General features: G+C 36.6%; 1 protein-coding gene and 1 non-coding gene across 2 annotated transcripts; one reads left to right on the top strand and one right to left on the bottom strand.

Moving 5' to 3' along the window:
- Positions 1-719: 719 nt before the first annotated feature.
- On the bottom strand, positions 720-17,626 carry LOC115922216. Its single transcript, XM_030980615.1, has 18 exons — positions 17,511-17,626; positions 16,186-16,248; positions 15,866-15,942; positions 15,111-15,234; positions 14,534-14,602; positions 13,857-14,019; positions 12,767-12,849; positions 11,183-11,266; positions 10,534-10,586; positions 9,863-9,940; positions 8,802-8,862; positions 7,966-8,089; positions 7,163-7,230; positions 5,661-5,768; positions 5,051-5,338; positions 4,627-4,680; positions 3,093-3,182; positions 720-1,962 (listed from the first exon to the last, which is right to left on the bottom strand). The coding sequence occupies exons 1-18, from the start codon at positions 17,619-17,621 to the stop codon at positions 1,789-1,791; spliced, it is 1,872 nt and encodes a 623-aa protein (XP_030836475.1). The 5' UTR covers positions 17,622-17,626; the 3' UTR covers positions 720-1,788.
- TRNAL-CAA lies at positions 16,689-16,811 on the top strand. The gene is made up of 2 exons: positions 16,689-16,726; positions 16,766-16,811. It is a non-coding gene; the product is annotated as a tRNA-Leu (tRNA).
- Positions 17,627-20,118: the final 2,492 nt, after the last annotated feature.

Genomic DNA, 20,118 nt, shown 5'->3' with positions numbered 1-20,118 from the left:
TTTCAATGTGTGCAAATACACTTTAATAAGGGCACTAGCACATCGACTTGCATCGTGGATATAGTCTTCACTGGATCATTATGACAAAAAATGTAGACCTTTACCATATTATGTGCAACCACTAGAATACAAAGAAATGTTTCATATAAATATTTGCACAAGTTTCTTATGTTTGCATTTATGCCAAACGTATTGAGGCTTCTGCAAAGACAAAAAAATAACCTTGGTAAAGATTTACAAAAAAAGGAGGTAAAATTCCGCATTATCTAAAACAAGCAAAGGGCAATGAATCTTTTTTCGTTAAAAACTAACTTTTGGTCTGAATAATTAAGAAACACTGAAGGATAGTTAATTTGATGTAAATAGGTATACACAGATGTATTTTTGTGTTAAGTATTCCCACATCCATTACACAATAAACTGTTTCGACCCCAGTCTGCAATATAGATTTCCTTTTTTGTTTGTTTGTTTGTTTGTTTGTTTGTTTGTTTGTTTGTTGTTTAGGAGGTAGAGGCAGGCAGGAGGAAGTCCTTCTCATATAGGTATTCGAACCAGTTATTGGCGCTCTCTTTCTCTGTTACTGTTCTCTCTCTCTCTCTCTCTCTCTCTCTCTCACGTTCTGCTCTTGTCATGATAAACAATAGCACATCATACTGCATTTGTGTACTTTACTAAATTTATTCGTATCATTTCACAGCGACTACTACACCCTTCTTTTGTCTAAATATACAAACAGAATATTGCAAAAATATACTTATTTATCATACCTGGATATTAACTTCCGCGAAAAATCAGTTCAGTATCGCTTTATAATGAAAAATATTCTTACAATAATTTTGAAGAACTGGAACTAAACATGACCAAGGAAATGCCGGTCTTATTTTATGTTTACTGATGGCGATATGCAGAAGCATCCCTGCTGATACTAGTTATACTCTTGATAATGAATACACTCATTTGAAGGGAATGATCTTTAATTTTGTTAATACAATTGTCTGAATGATTGAATTTCTGAAATATTTGCGTAGAAACTGGGCACCACCACATAAATTTGCCGTTACTCAACAGGAAAAGTGTAAACAACTTAAGCTGTTGTAGTGAAACATTATCCATGAACAATGAGAATTAATCATATTCAGTTGCACAGTTTAAATCATAATTGGCACCTGTCTTTCCAATGATATATCATACATGTTCATGCATTGAAAGACCAAGAAAACGTAGGACAACGAGAATTTGTGTTCTCATTATTTCCATAAAAAAGGTATAATGAGCCTGAGGATTCGCTTAAAATAAAAATGCAAGGAATAATTGTTTAACATGTTCAAAAATATTATTCTGGGAATAAATTATACATTAGTCTGCATTGCTCATCATCTGGCATTATGATAGTAAACTGGGTAAGGGTTTATTTCTATCATTATTTTGTTAGAAAATAAAAGCACCTAGCTCATTATTTTGTTAAACAAACATCATCATAGTACCGGCTCCAGCCACCAGCACATGTGATTTACAACAAGACATGCATTATATTTTATATGGTATGACTTATAGGCTTGGCCTACTTTTACGCCATATCAATTATTCATTTCATTCGGAATGATATTTCGTCTGTAATCGTCGATCATTCGGCAATTTTCGTTAAGCCTTCGTCATAACTTTTGCGCTGTTTTCCTCTGGTCTTTCGGCTTTATTCGCATTTACTTTGCTGACGAGTACAGTGCCTCTGTTTTCATCTGTAGCTCCGTAAATAACCGGTTACACTCGGAAATGTTCGTCAGCCATTCGTCATAACGTCTGCGCCAGCGGGTTGAGTTTGACTCGGATCCCTCTCCTGTCTCGGGAACTTCTTTCGGCTTTCTTCGTTGCAACTTTGCTGACGAGCGCCTCCTTGTATCGCTTCCACGTTTTCTCCTCACGCAAAATATCTTTTGCACCTTCCTCTGAAACAAATTCCTGCAGCTGTAATTTTTTAAAGATAAAGATGATGATACACATTTATTTTTGACATGAGCGACGTAAGGAAATTTTAATTTAAATTAGGGAATGACAGTATCCAATCAAACATTTCAGATATAATATTTGCACCCAATTATGTAAGACATAGTTTTTGCACACAGTTATATCAAATTAATGCCACCTGCACCTATAAAACTGAATGCAAAATATTTCAAGAGAAATCCTTCTATCACGAAAGGAGAAAACAAATTTGCGATGAAAAATCGATATTGATAAAAAGAAGGGGGAAATTAGAGCAACCAGGTAAAGTGGGAAATATAGGGAAGGGAAAAAGAAGGGTAGAGAGGAAATAAAAATGAGCATAAGGCTGTAATCAGCCTTAATCACCAAAAGCTAGTTTTCAAATTCAGCTGCTTCAAATTTAACTTCAAATGAAAAACGAAGCAAGGCAGTTGATGCAAAGTTTATAAACCTTCTTTCCTTATTTCCCCCCTTTCCTGTCGCACCTGACAGATTTTAAAGGAATTATGGGCTCGTACTCGCCATCGAGACAGCCATATAAACAGACGGGCACTCCATCAGAAAACGATGGCTCATATATTTCATTCCCGGTAAGCTCACCTCCCCTTCACATTAGGTAGGCAGTGTTTTTCTCTCGAATTTTTTAGAAAGGGGCGCTTTTCCGCCCTTAGCGCCAGAGCTCTGCTTAGCGATTAATTTCGCGGTAAGAACGACCAAAATCTAGGATGATGTGACATGATCCGTATCCGTATATGTGACATGAAATAATTAGTGGTCATTTGGGGAGACCAAAATTCTGCACTACCAGAATTGTTTTTCTTCTTCCTGCAAGTAGATCATCCTTGAGCATCTTGTTTGCGAGTTGAAACACGCATAAAGAAATTTTCCTTATTACTGAAAAATCCTTGAAAATGCCCCGCAAATGTTTTACAATCGACACATTCCTTAGTTTTCATGTTAACAGGCGCATAAGTTTAGAAAAATTTCTTGTTTTCTGCGAAATAAGGGGGTAATTTTGAAACCCCGTAACAGCCATGCATTGCATCCCGTCATAAACAGTAAAGCACTTCATCATAAGACCAAGTGTCAATATATTTTAGGGTGCCACTTACCATGCTTTCAAGTTTGAGGAGAGTCATGACACCGGCATGCTGGCGGAAAAAGCGTTTGCTAATGGCAATTACCTCGGACCCTCCACTAACCTGCAAAAACATAAGGAAATAATTATTTGCATTTTGTAGCTCCAGATGATATTTTCACATTATATACATCAATTAAGCAGCAGAAAACCAATTTGACTGACATTTTGGGGACTCTCCTACACAGAGACTGCTGGAATGACCAGCTGTCGAAATTTATCTGTAAATAATTGGGCTGGCTCGCAATTGCGCAATATTAACGAAACAAAATTCGTCCATGAGCAATTTCCAATCATTTCCCAATAGTTCAAATGTACTCAGCCAATTAAATTTTCATCTACAAAGGTCATTCGTTCGTTCGTTCGTTCGTTTATTCATTTTATTTTCATAAAAAACACAGCAAATGCAAACAAACATACAAGTATCTATACATACAAAGAATGTTCAGTTTATACAATAACTTCAAATGAAATAGGAGAACAAAGGAAAATCTCATGGTGGCCTTGTTTAAAAAAGTTCCCCCGAATATTATAATGCACAGCAAAATTTCACTTCTTTCTTCCAGTCTTTCATTTTATTTATCACGCTTGACATGTTATAATAATAATCGTAATAATAATAATCGTTTAAAGTCCACTCCAAATTTTATTAAACCGCAAATGGAAATTCTTTTTGCCCAATTGATCGTGAGCCCGGCAGCCACTGAGCAGCGCCAGATCGACGTTGCTCTATCCCCTTATTGTTGAACGCCAAACGAGGTAGCAGCAACTCCCGTCTTTAAACGTCTTTTGGCATGACGCGGCCGGGGTTCGAACCCACGACCTCCCGGTTGTGAGGCGGACGCTCTACTGACTGAGCCAACACACCGGTACAAGATGGAATTATAGGCCAATTTTTGCGATAGGGGCAGTCCTATAAACAGAGGAGCTCACATCTACTCAACTGCAAAAAAAGTAAGTACATCAATTAATCACCAGGGCAGCACTGCAGGGCAGTGATTTGATATTGCCAAGATCGTAATTCTTATCTAACATACGATTAATTAAAATGGTGAATGCAGTTGTCTAATTTATCAGTTTAAAATACATGCATTACAGGCACTATTTTGGCAAGAATGGATTAAACCTCCCTGCGTTGTCACTGTTGGCAGGTGGTTATCTCTTCAAATCAGCACTCAATTAACATAAGAAAAAGGGGATCATGGGGAATCAACGGGTACCGCTTAGGCATTGTCGGCTATATAGAGGGCGCAAGTAGCCACTAGTATTGCAGTCCCGTTTAAGAGAATGAAAACTAATTTTTTTAGAAGAATCGTGTCAAGGAATGATCAAGGAAGGAGAAAAACACTTTGAATTTACTAAGAGTACATCAAGTACATTCAAATTCTGCAGCATTCTTTTTTTTACACCATGTATTATTATTTTACCTTGTAATGAAGGATCTAACGTGATTATTCTTGTTTGAGAGGTTTAAGAGGCTTGTATATAATGGATGTCCTAACACTTACCACACTCACGCCAGACGATTCCACTTGCAGAGTTTCCGCAACTTCATTCAACCCCTGTAAAATGTGATCACGGTTAAGACAAGAATTATTGGTGACATCAGAGGGAAAAATTATAAATAAAAAAGTTGTGTTATTTTGTGATTGTGTATTGACTGTACACAATTTGTGACATAAGACTTTCATTACATTACGGAAATTGCTAACGACTGATAGCATTACATATCTACTGAAGGCCATTTACCACATTTCCTAACCAAAATATTAAGTTTTACTAGATCTTTTATGATTATAGTAAGTTCTTGCAAGAAATTGAAAAACATGACTTTTACCAGTAACCGAAGCTCCGAAAATATTTTTTTTTCTTAGTTCACAAAACTGCACACAAGAAAAGGCGATTATAGACTACAAGTCATTTATAACTTACAAATATGTCACCCTGTTGCAGTTTCCCGAGCCGAAGGAACACCCGTTTCTGTCTCCTTCCCCGGGCTCCTCTCCCGCCTAAAGGGAACGTTTGAGTACGCTGTCGTGTCTGCGCTCGTGAAATAGAGGCATCCGTACGGCTACGTTCCGTAAGGAACATGCTGTTTCGGCGCTGTCTGGACCTCGACCGGTTCTCGGAAGAGAGTAGCGGGTCTTCTACGATATCGTTGTGGCGGGCGAGGGCGGGAAGGTCATGATTGTAGGACACCGTGCTGGCTCGACGTGACGACTGTGAGAAGAATACAATTACATATTACATAACCAAAACAACGCATGTATTTCGTAACAAGAACATAATTTCTTTGAGCAAAGAAAGAGCAGTGTTAAAACATTGGTCCGGGTATTGAAGGGCACATTATTTCATTTGTTCGCCTTGTGATTGAAGGGCCGGCACTGACTGTGCCCTTTGTTGAAACGCCAATGTAAAAGAAAGTATTGTAATTGCCTTGAGTTTAGGACTTGGACGTTTTCTTTGGGTGATGTAACCATCGTCCCTTTTTATATAAAACATAAAACTTCTATCTTCGGGACTAAACATTATAGAAACTCACCGGAGATATGGATCTCGTATCTTCCCTTGAGATGGGCGGAAGTCCGATGGATTGACCGTGTGGGTTGTTGGTCGTGGGCCCCGCGTCCTCGGCAATAGAAGTTCGGATCTAGGAATAAAAGATAACCATATTCATGTGTGTACATCTAGAGATATAAAAATAAGAATTCTTGCGAGTTCCATTTTTTATAACTTTCAACTGTTTATTGATAAATAACATGCATTTCCGGAAGTCCAACTTCCTTCTTCAGACTGATTTGGCAAAGATTTAACTATTATATTTATATGCAGGGGCGTTTTCATTTTGTTACGTAAAATATCTTTGTTGCAGAACTGCAATACTTCATATCTGCATAGTTGGGTAGCCATATAGGCAAACTGATTGTAGATTTCGAACTCTCCAACTGAACATCTTCATTTATTGGTTGTTATTGTTTTTTATTAAAGATACCAAGATAAATAAAGGTGATATTCTCAACATGATGTAATTATGAAATACATGTATTTGCTTGCTTTTAGTTGCATCATTGCCTTCCGTTATGGAACACCGTACGGATATTGCGGAAACGTTGCTGCGTCACACAGTATCTTGGTTCATTATTATCTACGTCAGTGATACGACTTCGTGCTCATTAAGATGTTTAGAAGAATTCTTGTTTTAATGAACACCTGAACGCAGGGCAACATTGCGATAATTATGATAAGAAATTTTCTTCTATTTTTAATGAAGAAAACGTGATATTTTTTCCGAATCAGCTTACCGGTACTTAAGAAACATCCTTCCTCAACCGAGATGCTGCTTTAATTAGGGGGGAAGTGCGCTGATAAATAAGATATTTTTTCTTTGGAAATTATGAAAATTGGAAATTCGTTTTTTCTTTTTCTGAATCGGCTTGTTTCATAACCTCCGTCACCCGAGTTGTTACTTTTTTTTATTACGGGAAAGTGCATATTCTAAATATATATTCAAAATCTCTACTGGCAGATTTTCATAACATTGGGAAGTGCGATATAATTAACAAATATATATTACAATTATCAGGGTTTTGTCATGTATACACCGACAGAATCACGTTGATTTATGACAATGGAAACTAGGAAAATGCTGCATGATAATAAAAATGATCAGTTTTGATCAGAGAAACCGAAATCTTTTTGAAAAGCGTTAATCGAATGATCGAAATTAATCTGTAGTAATAAAAAAAAGTCACAATCGTAATAATCCAATGACATGTGAAGGATTGTAACAGAAGTTTGATATAATTAATCCAAAAAGTATAGTCCTAGAATTTAAACTTTGCAATTTAAACTTTGAATAAGGCCATCTCATTCCCGAAGCGAAAAGATATCTGACAAGACAGATTTGTGGCCTTCTACAATCTGACCGTAGATATCATGAATAAATCTTCGTATATGGAGCAAAACTTTAATGGTTTCAGGCAGTATGAAAATAAAGGTGAGAGAATGAAATAAATTTCACTAAACTATCAAAGAAACACTTACCTCGGGCAAATAAGGGAGAGTTGTTCGCTGCTTTGCAACGTATCTTGCTAAGCTCATCTCAATCATTTCTGAAATATTAAGGATATGAAATATGAGTAAAAGTTGGCCAACACTCTAACGAATACACTCTAACAAAAGTTCGTGAACTTTATCAATTGACCGCTGGAATGTAAAACATGTAACTTGTAAGAATTCTTCTTGTTATCATATATCACTGTTCCATTGACATATTATATGTCGTTATGAAGAGTGGGCAGGAAGATGTGAGCGAGGGTGTGGCAGGATATAAAAAGAATTAAACATATTTGTTTAATAAAATTTATTAAGCGGTCAAAAACAAAATATTCAGGTTTCAAAGATGAACAATGAAAAGATGATAATATGCCGTTAAATAATTACAAAAAATTGGAAACATCTCCACATCTCTCTCTCTTTCTCTCTCTGTCTCTCTCTCTCTCTCTCTATCTATCTCCATCATTTACTATGTCAGCTTACATAAACTTCTTGCAGTTGTCTTTCTCTTGTTTTTCTTGTTTTTGTGTTGTTCTCTTATATCCTCTCTTTATTTCTTACCCCCCCCCCCCCCCCCCTCTCTCTCTCTCTCTCTCTCTCTCTCTTTTTCTCTCTCTCAGTAGTCTCTCTCTCTCTCTCTCTCTCAGTAGTCTCTCTCTCTCTCTCTCTCTCTCTCTCTCTTTCCCCTCTTATCACTCATAACTCCCTAGTCAGACCACATTTTCTTTCTATTTTTCTATTTCTTGTCGATCAAACATCATACAATGGCTGCATTTATCATATCAAATTACCGTTCGCATGAGAGGGTCTCCTTTGGCGTATGTCCTCCCCTAGAGGACCACCTCCTACCAGAGGTCGGTTGCTGAGGTTTGCGGTCTTGGGTATGTTCTGCTTGCGTAGATAGCAACATTCACCCTGAAAATAAGTTATCATGAAATTATAGTCAAAATAATGTTTTTAATATTGTATTAGTACTATTATTATTATCGTTATTACGGTCATTATTATGTATTCATTTATGTATTTATTTATGCATTTATTATCAATTATATTAGTACTATTATTGTAATTATGCGTATTATTATCATTATTACTACTATTACTACTAGGCCTATTATCATTGCTATTATCATCATCATCATCATATTTCATCCTAACCATCGTAATTACTATTCCTCAAATCATCTAATAGGATATTCACGATATCCTCTCATCACATTGGTTGAATTTTTAATTCGAAAAGCGAATTTACATTTGCTAAAATTGTGGGTTCGAATCACCATTACTTTCATTTTTAGAATTAAATTTGAGGGGAATTCGATAATTGTTATTGGGGTCCGTCTTAGATTTCTGTTGAGAGAGTCAAGATATTTTTGATAACTTTCTTTTCAGGGACTCATTGTCTTTCAAGATAATTTCATTGGCCTCATTCTGAGATGAAAAATAATGAAATGCTTAACGTCTCGTGTATGATTTTATTTCTTCAGACCATGAAGATAGAAGGGAGATATATCGAAAGGAGGAAATGGAACATTTGAAAGCAGAGAAAGAGCAGAGTGGGAGATATAAGATCATAAAAAGGTCGAACAGAGAGAGAAAGAGAAAGACAGATTTATTTGAAGCTTACCGACATGACGAGATACAACCACTTGGTATGATTAGCATCCTCACAAATCACTTTGTTTGGTCTAGAAAGTCAACAATAAAACAAGGTCAAATATCAGCCATCTTGCTTCACAGTTAAAGGCCCACTGCACTACTTGTAGCTACTTGCGCCCTCTATATAACAAACAATGCCTAATTGGTCCCCCATGATCCTCTTTTTCTTATGTTAACTGAGAACTGAGTTGATGAGATAACCACCTGTCCAGTGACCTTGCAGGGCGGTCTCATCCCTCCTGTAAACTATGGCAGATAAGCTTTAATATAACTTGTCTATTGTGCAATGGACCAGGGGTGTTTCACAAAGACTAAGATCGACTTGAAGTTGGACCTAACTATGGCAAGCTGTTTATGCCACTGTTTGCTCTCACAATTAACTAACATTGGTCTCTCAAAGGATGTACAAAATTTAATCATGGTCACAAATCTACAAAATTTACATTTTTGGATAATTCATTATTGAAGGAAAATACGATATCTAAAGATCATAATGGTGAGAGTAAACAGTGGCATGAACGGCCTGCCATAGTTAAGTCAAACTTAAAGTCAACCTTAGTCTTTGAGAACACCCCCCTGATGGTATCGACTATTTACTATAAAACAAATTACTGCATGAGAAAATATATGAGAATTACAAAAAAAAGTTGATATACCACCAGATTTATACGTAATTGTTTAAGTACACTTTACTTGGTATATTCCACCTTGGTGGCGCGATGGCTCAACGGTAGATTAATGGTCTTGCACTCGGAAGGACCCGCGTTCGAAACCAAGTCGATACGCTAGTGCCCTTTGGTAATGCATTAAATCCTCATTATCAAGTACCTCGGAGAGGAGTACTAAAGCCATCGGTTCCTTGGTTGCTTACCTACAAGATTATACATGTTTTCTTTGCAATCAGGTAACCAATAAACCAAACCAAAACCAAACTAATCTGAATATTCTTGCGATTGGTCAATAATGACATTTATTAGGTGACTCAGTATTTTTAATACAAGCTTTAACCAGGATGGAAACAGAACTTACGGGTAGTACTTCGATCGAATGGAGTCTGGATACTGGCGAAACTCATCAACTGGAAAGTCTCGGAACATCGACTGTTCTCTGAAAAACACAAATGATTACATTATTGTGAGTTTGTTTTAATCAAAAAATAATATTTATGTATAAAGAGACATTGTTCACAAGGCTGAAAGTAAGAAAACATGTTCGGTCCCCTATGGTAAATATACGCCACTCGTTCTCTTCGGTTATGTTACTACACTAAATTAGATGCGATATTCAGAAAGCGCTACGAGATTTCGAAATCTGCCGACAACAACTTTTTTTTTTAATGGGCCAGGGTACCGCCCCCACACACACGTACACCACGCATCATCCAACACCTCCAACGACGCCCCCGTGCAGAAGTGGGCGAATCGGAAATGGGTACACTATTTAAGTAATTAAAGCATGACATTTTTATTCACTATATAGGTTACTTCACTCCAAATGCCAGCAAATAAATTGGCTATCGGTGTGACGATGAAGTTTATGAACTCTACAAGTTGTAGATTCCTACATTAAGCTAAAGGTTAGGGCGCTATGAAATGTTGTTTGCAAGTGGTTACAATATTTGTTTGTCTTCTGTGACTTTTGGGTTTATTGGGACTTGTGTTTTTTTATTTTGTTCATGACGTGGGACGTAGAATCCTTACCTCAAAAAGTCAATTGGAGGGTCATCAGGGGGATCAATCAGATACAGAAAGTCCTGCAATATATAAGAAAAAAAAATCAACATAAGTTTCTTAGTTGTGATGACAATCGACTGTTAGTATTTTACAAATTTGGTATTACTATGACGACAAGAGATGCCTGTTACGTTTTGTTTTTCTCTTTCACAATGCTGAAATGGTTATTGTTTAGGTAAATAAAACTTGATCCCCCACCCCTCTTCCCTCTCTCTCTCTCTCTCTCTCTCTCTCTTTCTCTTTCTCTATCTCTTCTTCTTCTTCTCCCCCTCTCTCTCACGTTCCCTGTCTCTCTCACGTTCCCTGTCTCTCTCCCTCCGTCTCTCTCTCTCTCCTTCGCTCTACCCCCTTTCTCTCCCCTTGTCTCTACCCCCTCTCTCTACATACATATACCACACACACACACACACACACACACATATTCTCTCTCTCTCTCTCTCTCTCTCTCCCTCTCTCTCTCTCTCTCTCTTGCTCTCGCTCTCACTCTATCTCATTCTTCATTCCCCTCCCCCACCCCGCAAAAAAAGAAAGAAGAACCTCTCGGGCTAAATTAATGATCAATGCAATGGTATTCAGCTAATTAATCGACTGATTCCTAAAAATGAAAAATATTTACCTCAATTTCAAGAATCAAGACTTCGACGTTTCCCTTGCATACCATGTTAGAGGTGAGTGGGAGGCGTCTCTCTAGCTCTTCACGCTACAGAAGAAGAACATGATAAAAAGCATCGATCATTACTATACTACCGGGCGGTTTTTCGACAATTTCCTACGCTAACCAAATTCTTAGCTTCTACCCTGGATCCAACATTATGCATATAACTATAACCATTGCCCTATAAACCCAAACATAAAAACCCTAACCGTAACCACTACCCCCGAACCTAATCTAAAACCCAATTACAACCATAAATCTAACCCTATGCATTTGAAGACATAAAGCCCAGAGCAACTGTCGGGTGATCTGGGTGAGAAAATGAGACAGATAGTGTTGAAAAAATATAGGATTGTCGTTCTTTCCCCAAACCCTTTATTCTTTCTCTTTTCATCGCTAACGTTTTGCCAGTATCAGGAGCGCAGCTATACCATTTTGAGTAAAAAGATGGGGGACAAAATTCCTCTGCAACCGGAAATAACCCAACAAGAAAAAAGTCAAGAGCTAAAATAAGTGAAAGGCATAAACCCGACGCTTGAATTCTGCTTTTCAAAATTGGAGTTAACCAGGGAAGTTTAGTCTGAGCACTAAGAAATTTTCCTTTATTAAACGTGAACTTTAACCCAGGGTTGGACTTACTGAATTAGCAGAATATGGACCAAAACTCAGCTCTGAGAATTTCCCCTCAATTTTTTTTGAAAGAGGGTGAAGTCAAACGCCCCATCTTCCCCATAGAGACGCCCCTGTGCTGCCCTGTTTTTGTCTGGTTGTCATTGTCTCGAATAGCTTTCCCTCCCCGCTCATTAATCAACCTGTTTACCTTCAGGACGTTTATTTACATGATGTGTTCACACCCCACAATATAGAAACACCATTCTCTTAATTAATTTTCACTCTACACAAGCCCTATACGAAGCTGGATTTAAATATCGCTTCTTGCTTCATCAAATGTTGTTCTTTTTATTTAATTCTGACAGCATTTTAGTAGAGAAGAATGAGACCTTTTTCTTGTGACTAAAGGACCTTCCAAATTAATGTTAAGGTCTCTCTGTTGATTTTAAAACTAATTTTATTAAAATCTAGATATGTCAAAATTGTCCCCCTTAATTATATTACAATATAAACTTCCAACGTTTCCATTGTGACAAAAATGAAAAACTGCGACTCGTTTATTTCAAATGACACAAATGAAAATAAAATGAATTTGATAACACGAGAAATCTATGTAATGTGGTTTGAAATCGTAACTAATTCAATTCAATTCAAGTCAAAACAAGATATAAAATGAATATTACATAAATATCACATAACAGATAATGGTGGGATCGACGATAGGCCTACAGGCCTTTCTATTGTCAATCCTTTAAGTATACATGAAAGTCAAATAAAAAAAAAACATGAACTAAGTAACTAATAATACAACAACAGCAACTTCAATAACAAAACAAAAAAGGTGGGGAAAAGGAATGGGAGAGGAAGGGAGAAGGCAAATTAACATAAATTTAAAAGATGATTTGTATATGTTCAAAAATAAAATTGCGTTACCGGTGTGCTGTATCCGCTCTTGTGTACTCCCACGGGTTTCGTCACCTCCCCACTCTGTAGCTTGTATGTATGTAGTAACCCAACTAGTCAGGAGAAAAAATATAAAAAATTACATGTTTAAAATAATGATAATAGAGTCTCTGAATATTTTTTTTTAATATTGGATCTTTTACACCCCACAATATCCACCACGCAATGTGCTAAATATGGCGCTCCAATTAATACCCCGTCTCTAGTTTGGCTATTCTGACATCAGTGCTCACAACATTCAATAAATTCATTGCTACCGGTACCCATTTAACACCTGGGTGAAGAGTGGCAAGTGCAGATTAATGTCTAGTCAAGAGACACTTGTGCCTCGCCAGGGATCGAATCCACACCCTTCGTATCTCCGGTCACGTGTTAAACCACTCGACTACGACAACTCTACGACACCTCTGTGAAATATTAGTCCTAAAGGAAAATAAAACTACCCTAAAAAAACGCCATGGGTGCGATCGATCACCACAAAACCTAACTATACGGCTTGTTTTTTATGTGCGTAAATCTGCTAAGTGTTCCAAACAAAAGTTCCTTATTTCGCGGTATCTAATAAACCTTCTTCCATGTATTTTAGCACCGCCCTTTCTTAGTTATAGCCAACTTTGAATACCAGTTGCATATCGATTGAATGTTTTGGAAAATATGACAAATGATTGGAAGAAAATAAGTATTTTCTAAAAATTTTTTTTACTTGAATTGAAATAGCTCGTGTGGATAATCATAGTGACATAAAGTAAAATCAAATGACTTTCTATACGTTATGTTGGATTGCGAAAAAACTTAACATATATCAAAGACAAATTAATAGTTTATGAAACCATCATCTTATCATTATAGTTAATATGATTATATATCCAATATAGAAAATAATCAAGAAAATATTGAATACAAAACAGTAGCGCATGGATGCCGGAAAAAAAATTAAAATAAAAAACTAAAACTCGAAGGTCTTCCAACCCATGTGACTTTGAATAAATGAAATAACATAAAATAGTGAAATACAAGAAGAATATATGCACAACATTCTGGCTAAATTATTGCATCTTACTTTGTCCTGAGATGATGTAATAGAAGCGACGTGACGTACTGCCCTGATAAGCTATAACTCGACCATCATCGTAACATCCGTATGATATTGTCCGACATAGCTCCTCTTCAATTTTAGTTGGAAACATTTGGAATTTTTTGATAGTTCGGATCTTCAAAGCGATCTGAAAAATTAGATGGGGAAGCAAAATCTAAAAAACAATACAAATATTTTAATTGGTTTTGTTTTCTTCTTCTTTTTCTATTTTGTGCTCGAGCCAATATCGCCCACGGGGATCATTTAGTCGTTTAGGCCCGGACTAATTGCCCTCTGCGAGGCTTATATTGTTTGGGTTGTTGGTCTAGTTCTACTAGTCCCCATAACCCATCACCCCCCCCCCCCCTCCCCCCCCCCCCCCAAAAAAAAAATACCCTCTCTGACCCCATGACTCTCTTTCACTCTCCCTCTGCCTTTCTGCCATCAAATGGATATGTCTTTCCCTCTCCTATTTGACAAGGTGTAATATGGCAATACACCTCCTGGACATTGGTTTACTTTGCTTTCTGCAGATCTCTCTGTCAGGCCCTGCTGTAGACCCCTATATAACTACACATTGTTTGTACGTTTATTGTTGTTGTGTCGTGTTCTATAAGGCAATTGAATAAACATGTTGACATTTTTTTATGCCACCAGCTTACCCTTTCAAGTTGTTCCTGAGTCCTATGTTTTGGTTGCATTCTTAAATCGCACTGGTAATCGTTTCCGATCTGTGAAGAAAAAGATGTAGTTTGAACGTATCATCATTACCATCATTATATTAGTAACATGAATACTACCACCACCACCGCCATCATCATCGTCATCCTCATAATCATCATAATCAACATCAACACTATAGTCATCATCACTATCATCATCACCACCAACAAAATCTGTATCAACATTATCCACAAGTAACAACCGTCAATTAGCAGCATCGACACCAACATCGTCATCCTCATAATCATCATAATCATCGACACCATCGTCATCATCACCACCACCATCAACAACGACAACAATAACAACAACATCGTTATCAACATCATTATTTTTTATTTTTTATTTTTTTTAATTAAAAAAACAACCTATTCTTCCTTATTATGTTTAACATGGCCTCAGGAAGACCACCAGTATTGGTGATAATGAGTCACCCTGTCTATGATCAGGAATAAATGAATAAATAAATAAATAAACAACCGTCAATTACGTCATGGCACCATAATGATAGCTTACCACTGTCTTCTGTGGTGTTGTATCTGCACTCTCCTTATCCTGTGTAGAGAACCAGACTTGGTTATAATCTTCACAGCGAATCTCAGAGTCGAAGGAATCCCTGATAGAACCTCTCTGCACGTACCTGATGGAAAACGATCAGAGAAGTATTGTCATGAAAATATGACGAGTTTCGAGTCATGTTTCATTGTTTGGTGAATTTTTGCTTATTTTGATTTTTGTTGCAAAATTATGGTTTGATTTGAAATGTTTGATTTAGTCTCTTGATTCAGGAAAATTTCGTAAATATTTGGAGAAAGGCCATTACGGAAAATAATAAAACGTATATCCCCATAGCGATGGAGAAAAGATGAGGAGGAGGAAGATAATGATCATGAAATACATTTGAAGAAAGAGATATATTTCAATATCATGGTAAGATATGGAAAGCTTTGTAAATAAAACATACATAGGGTACCAAACAATCCATCGATAAATCGATGATTAAAACACGCTAAAAATTGTTAGACAGATTGAAATGGACCAAGGTTAATGCATGTTTTCATCAACATCGGTGGCAGAATATCATATTTTTGAAAAAATAAATTGACTATAATCAAAACTATCTCTTGTCTCTCGGTGCGCTTAAAAAGATAAATACAATAAAGCAATACAAATTCATGCTCATAAATCCTGTACTTTAATTACAATAGCAAAAGAATAATATAATATTAACTATGTTGTTTGATTTAACAGGTTTAAGAATCATTATTTACCTTCTTCTTCGTCTATAGATGGTTACGACAATCAGTACTGATTTAATTGCATTGAAGAAACAGTGAGCGGCGTCAAACTGTAAAGGTGAAGCAAACACAAACTAATTATTCAATAATAAATTCGATTGGTCAAGCAATACATGAATTAATGATACATTTATCTCAAAAATAGAAATCTTTTATCGTAGTTCTATGGCTCTGTCAAATGGTTGCATAGGTGACACTAAAATGATTGAAAATAATACAGTATATTATAATGTATAATTAGTCGGTTTGGCAACAACACACTCCAATCTCTCTACGAATGAATATTTGCATACCTTTTTCTCTACAGCTGGTCTTCTGTTCCGCCGAAATGTACCCGGTGTCATGATAGATAATTCCTAAAAGAAGGTAGATAAAGATAAATAAATGTTTAGTTAACGTGACATAATTTGTTACGGAAACTGAAAATGTATATAAATTATATAACGGCTAGTATACAGTGTAGATCAAAAATAGAACTAATTTTATTCTTTCATCCCTATCCTCCACCCCTCCCCACCCCTCCCCCTCCCCCCCCCCCCCCCCCCCCCCCTCTCTCTCTCTCTCTCTCTCTCTCTCTCCCTCTCTCTCTCTCATCCTTCTTACTTACTTTGAAAAGGAATTATAACAGAATGGGATAAACACTCCAGGAAAATAAATGATCTTAAATGTATATTTTGGGGGCAAATCCACGTAAACTTTATTCTCCCGTAACTACATGTACATGAATTTTGTTAAGCTATCTCCTCACTTCGAGCATGGAGCTATTGTAGGTCCATGCTTCGAGCTATCACGAGTTGTCAGGATGGCCGAGCGGTCTAAGGCGCCAGACTCAAGGTTTACTCCTTATCTCTTAACAGAGATGTTCTATGGGTGTTCTGGTCTCTGTATGGAGGCGTGGGTTCGAATCCCACTTCTGACACATATTTTTGTTTTGTAACCGGTGTGTTGGCTCAGTCAGTAGAGCGTCCGCCTCACAACCGGGAGGTCGTGGGTTCGAATCCGGCCGCGTCATACCAAAAAACGTTAAAAGACGGGAGTTGCTGCTACCTTGTTTGGCGTTCAACAATAAGGGATAGAGCAACGTCGATCTAGCGCTGCTCAGTGGCTGCCGGACTCACGATTAATTGGGCAAAAAGAATTTCCATTTCCAGTATTGGAAATACCCCAATTTCAAAAAATTAAATGGAAGCTCTTATTACCAATCATGTGAAAGAATATGTTTTGAATAATACTTGATGATAAAAATGTTGACGGGAAACCGCCTACTAATTGATATATTTGGTAAATTAGTGTATCTCTTGCCTGTTGAGAGATACAAATACACGTGTCGCGCACGTGTGTGTAGTCCCATATACATCTTTCTGTGTACAGTGATTCTAACTTCATGAAGACTTGGCCAAATTTCTTATCATTTTGATGATTCCAGAACCTCGCAGTACATCTATGCTAGATGATCAAACTTTTCTGATCGATTCACAATGTTTCTTTCACAATGCAATCGCATGACCATAACTGGTCTTTTAGCTTTAACTTAATAAAATTTGGAGTGGACTTTAAAAGATTATTATTATTATTATTATTATTATTATTATTATTATTATTATTATTATAAACTTACCCTGACTTTATTTTTAAGTGGAGTTTGCAACCGGTTCATAGTGATCTCCTTTGTGTTTCTAGGTGTCACCATATCATGTACCTCCGTGATTCGATTACCAATGGCAACCATCGGATCTTCCTCTGGTGTTGAAAAGCAACAACAACAGCAACAACGACGAAAAAGGGAAAGAAAGAAACGAAAGGGAGAGACTGTTAAAGTTTGGCTAGTAGATTGCAGTTATCATCATACGTTTTGGTTCTTTTGAAGACGCAATGTACCCTTTTCTGCCAGTCTTCTTAATATCACTGAGTTTGATAGCGATTGAAAGCCAAAAAAGGTGCCTGTAATACCTTTATAATGAAAGTCCAGAAATATTGAAGTAATTTCATCATTAAGCCATTAATGGGGGTCTGTATCACCACTTGTGATATCATGTAAGATTCTTATAAGTCATCATTATAAACGCATTTTGATATTCGTGCCACTATAATTTAGTATAGAACTTTTATCATCTTCAACAGTAAACCACGAGACGCCTAATCATGCAATCATTTTTAAAAGTAATCCTGTATATGCCATTTCACTTTTCAGGTACAAAAATGGAATTGTAGGACGGGTGAATTTGTCAAATCTATCAGAAAGATGTAACTATGTAACAATACTTTTGTTTAAACAAGCAGTACATCACTTACTCTCATGTAGTTTCTTGCGCCCCTCATCATCCCACCATCTCTTAAAATGGGCCCGATACGCCCCCGATTCGACCTCTGGGATGGGTAGCCGCCGCCCTCCTTTACTTCTTGAAGTCCTTGTACGGGGGCGTTCATCGATTTGGGGCAGCTGGAAGGGCACTGGTGAACGCACCGTGAGAGAATTCATCGTTGTAATTTGGAGGAATCGGAATTTTCAGCCTGAAATCACCATTTTTACTTAAAAAGCAATGCTGTGAGAAGATAATGTGTAAAGTCTGAGTACAAAAATAGTAGTATACTAAGAAAATACTAACACTCAATGGTATTTGCATTAGCAATTATAAAGGGTGACCTGGGAGTTGAAGCTTCCTCCCCAAAAATTACCCCCCTCCCCCATTTTTCTTGATTATAAATGAATTGATGTTAGGCACATGTAGAAAATGAATGCAAGAACTCCCAAGCCCCCCTGGGTTTTTATTGCAGTTTAAGTTCCATGTAATTATATAGCTAATTACTCTTCTATTTTTAGTGCATGACTTCGTTATCCAAATAAACGTAAATAATACTCATAAACTTGGAATACTTTCTTTAACGTCTTTCCTGAAATGATTGTGAAAACATGATTTATCCTTGATAGATAAACTTTTTGTCTAATTTTACTTTATTGATCAAAAACGTTTGATCAATAAAGTTCTAACAACATTTAAACATCATCTATCTAGAATAGGAAATCGTCACAATCATTTTCATCGTAAGAGCCAGCAATATTTATCACTATTTTATGGGAAACGGTGTAAATTAAATTCCTAAAACAAAATTATTTTTTCTTTGCCTTTGTATACGTCAACCCCGTCAAAAAGACTAGAAGAGTATTCTTTTGTTGCGATTCTTTGTTATGTCAAAATTATGTACACGTGATGGTATCTCTAAGCATTTTCGAGTGGCATTTTAGTTTGATCATGATTTCGACCTTGGCAATTTAAACGAATAAATCACTTCAAGATGTAAATGTATCTTGCAAATTGTATAAAATTACGAGGGGGAAAGAAAACAAAATCAGGAGTTTGGCTTTGATGTCATTTCGCTTACTTTGAAAACTGGTATGAATTATTAGTTTACAGATACGTCTATCATTTTTTTTTCTTCGATCTAGGATAATTGTTTTTATAATTAAAAAAAATCAAAAGATTTGAATATACGGCACACTGAAATGAAGATACAGGTACATAACAAAACATATAGACCACAAATTATCAAATGTAGTTATGACGTTTGAAGAATTAACAGATATCTTTCCAATCCGATTATTTCTGTTTGTGTTACATGTTCTAATTTGCAGCTAATTCATCTTATACCTTAAACCCTTTTCATGTTAAATAATGATTTAATCCATGCCCAAATATCTTACTTAAGCATTTTGACAAGTTATTAAATAATATTCTTATGGGCGATTGGGGTGTATATAAATTGACGATTAAGGGAGGCGACTGTTATTGAAAGTTCTGTAAATATTGTTATGGAATAATATTTATAGTTACAGTTCACACTGTAGTAATTTTTTGTTTTAAATCGGCTTACCTTTGATTGTCTCTAAAATCCTGTATCGGCACTCGATGAAAACTTGATGTTGGAACAAGAAACGAGCGATGTATCCCTTGTATTAATCCAGAATACACTCCATCAAAAAACTACAAGAGCTACAAGCCGGGGTTGCTATGCACAGTTTAATTACCCTCTTCAATAATACCTGGCTAGCACGCACATCCGTATTGATATAACTTATTCCAATCACTCCAACACTGTAGTGTACACAATACTTTTCAAGCATTCAATACGGAACAAAAGAAATCCGAAAGATGAAAGAGAAATGGGGAGGAAAAAATCAATCTCATTTGAAAACGCAACAGTCCATTTATGTCTGCGTAATGACTTCC

The sequence above is a fragment of the Strongylocentrotus purpuratus genome, unplaced genomic scaffold (assembly GCF_000002235.5).
Source record: "Strongylocentrotus purpuratus isolate Spur 01 unplaced genomic scaffold, Spur_5.0 spur5_scaffold_11, whole genome shotgun sequence".
NCBI lineage: Eukaryota > Metazoa > Echinodermata > Echinoidea > Camarodonta > Strongylocentrotidae > Strongylocentrotus > Strongylocentrotus purpuratus.
Note: the sequence above shows the minus strand (reverse complement) of the source record. Positions and strands in the feature narration are given on the sequence as shown.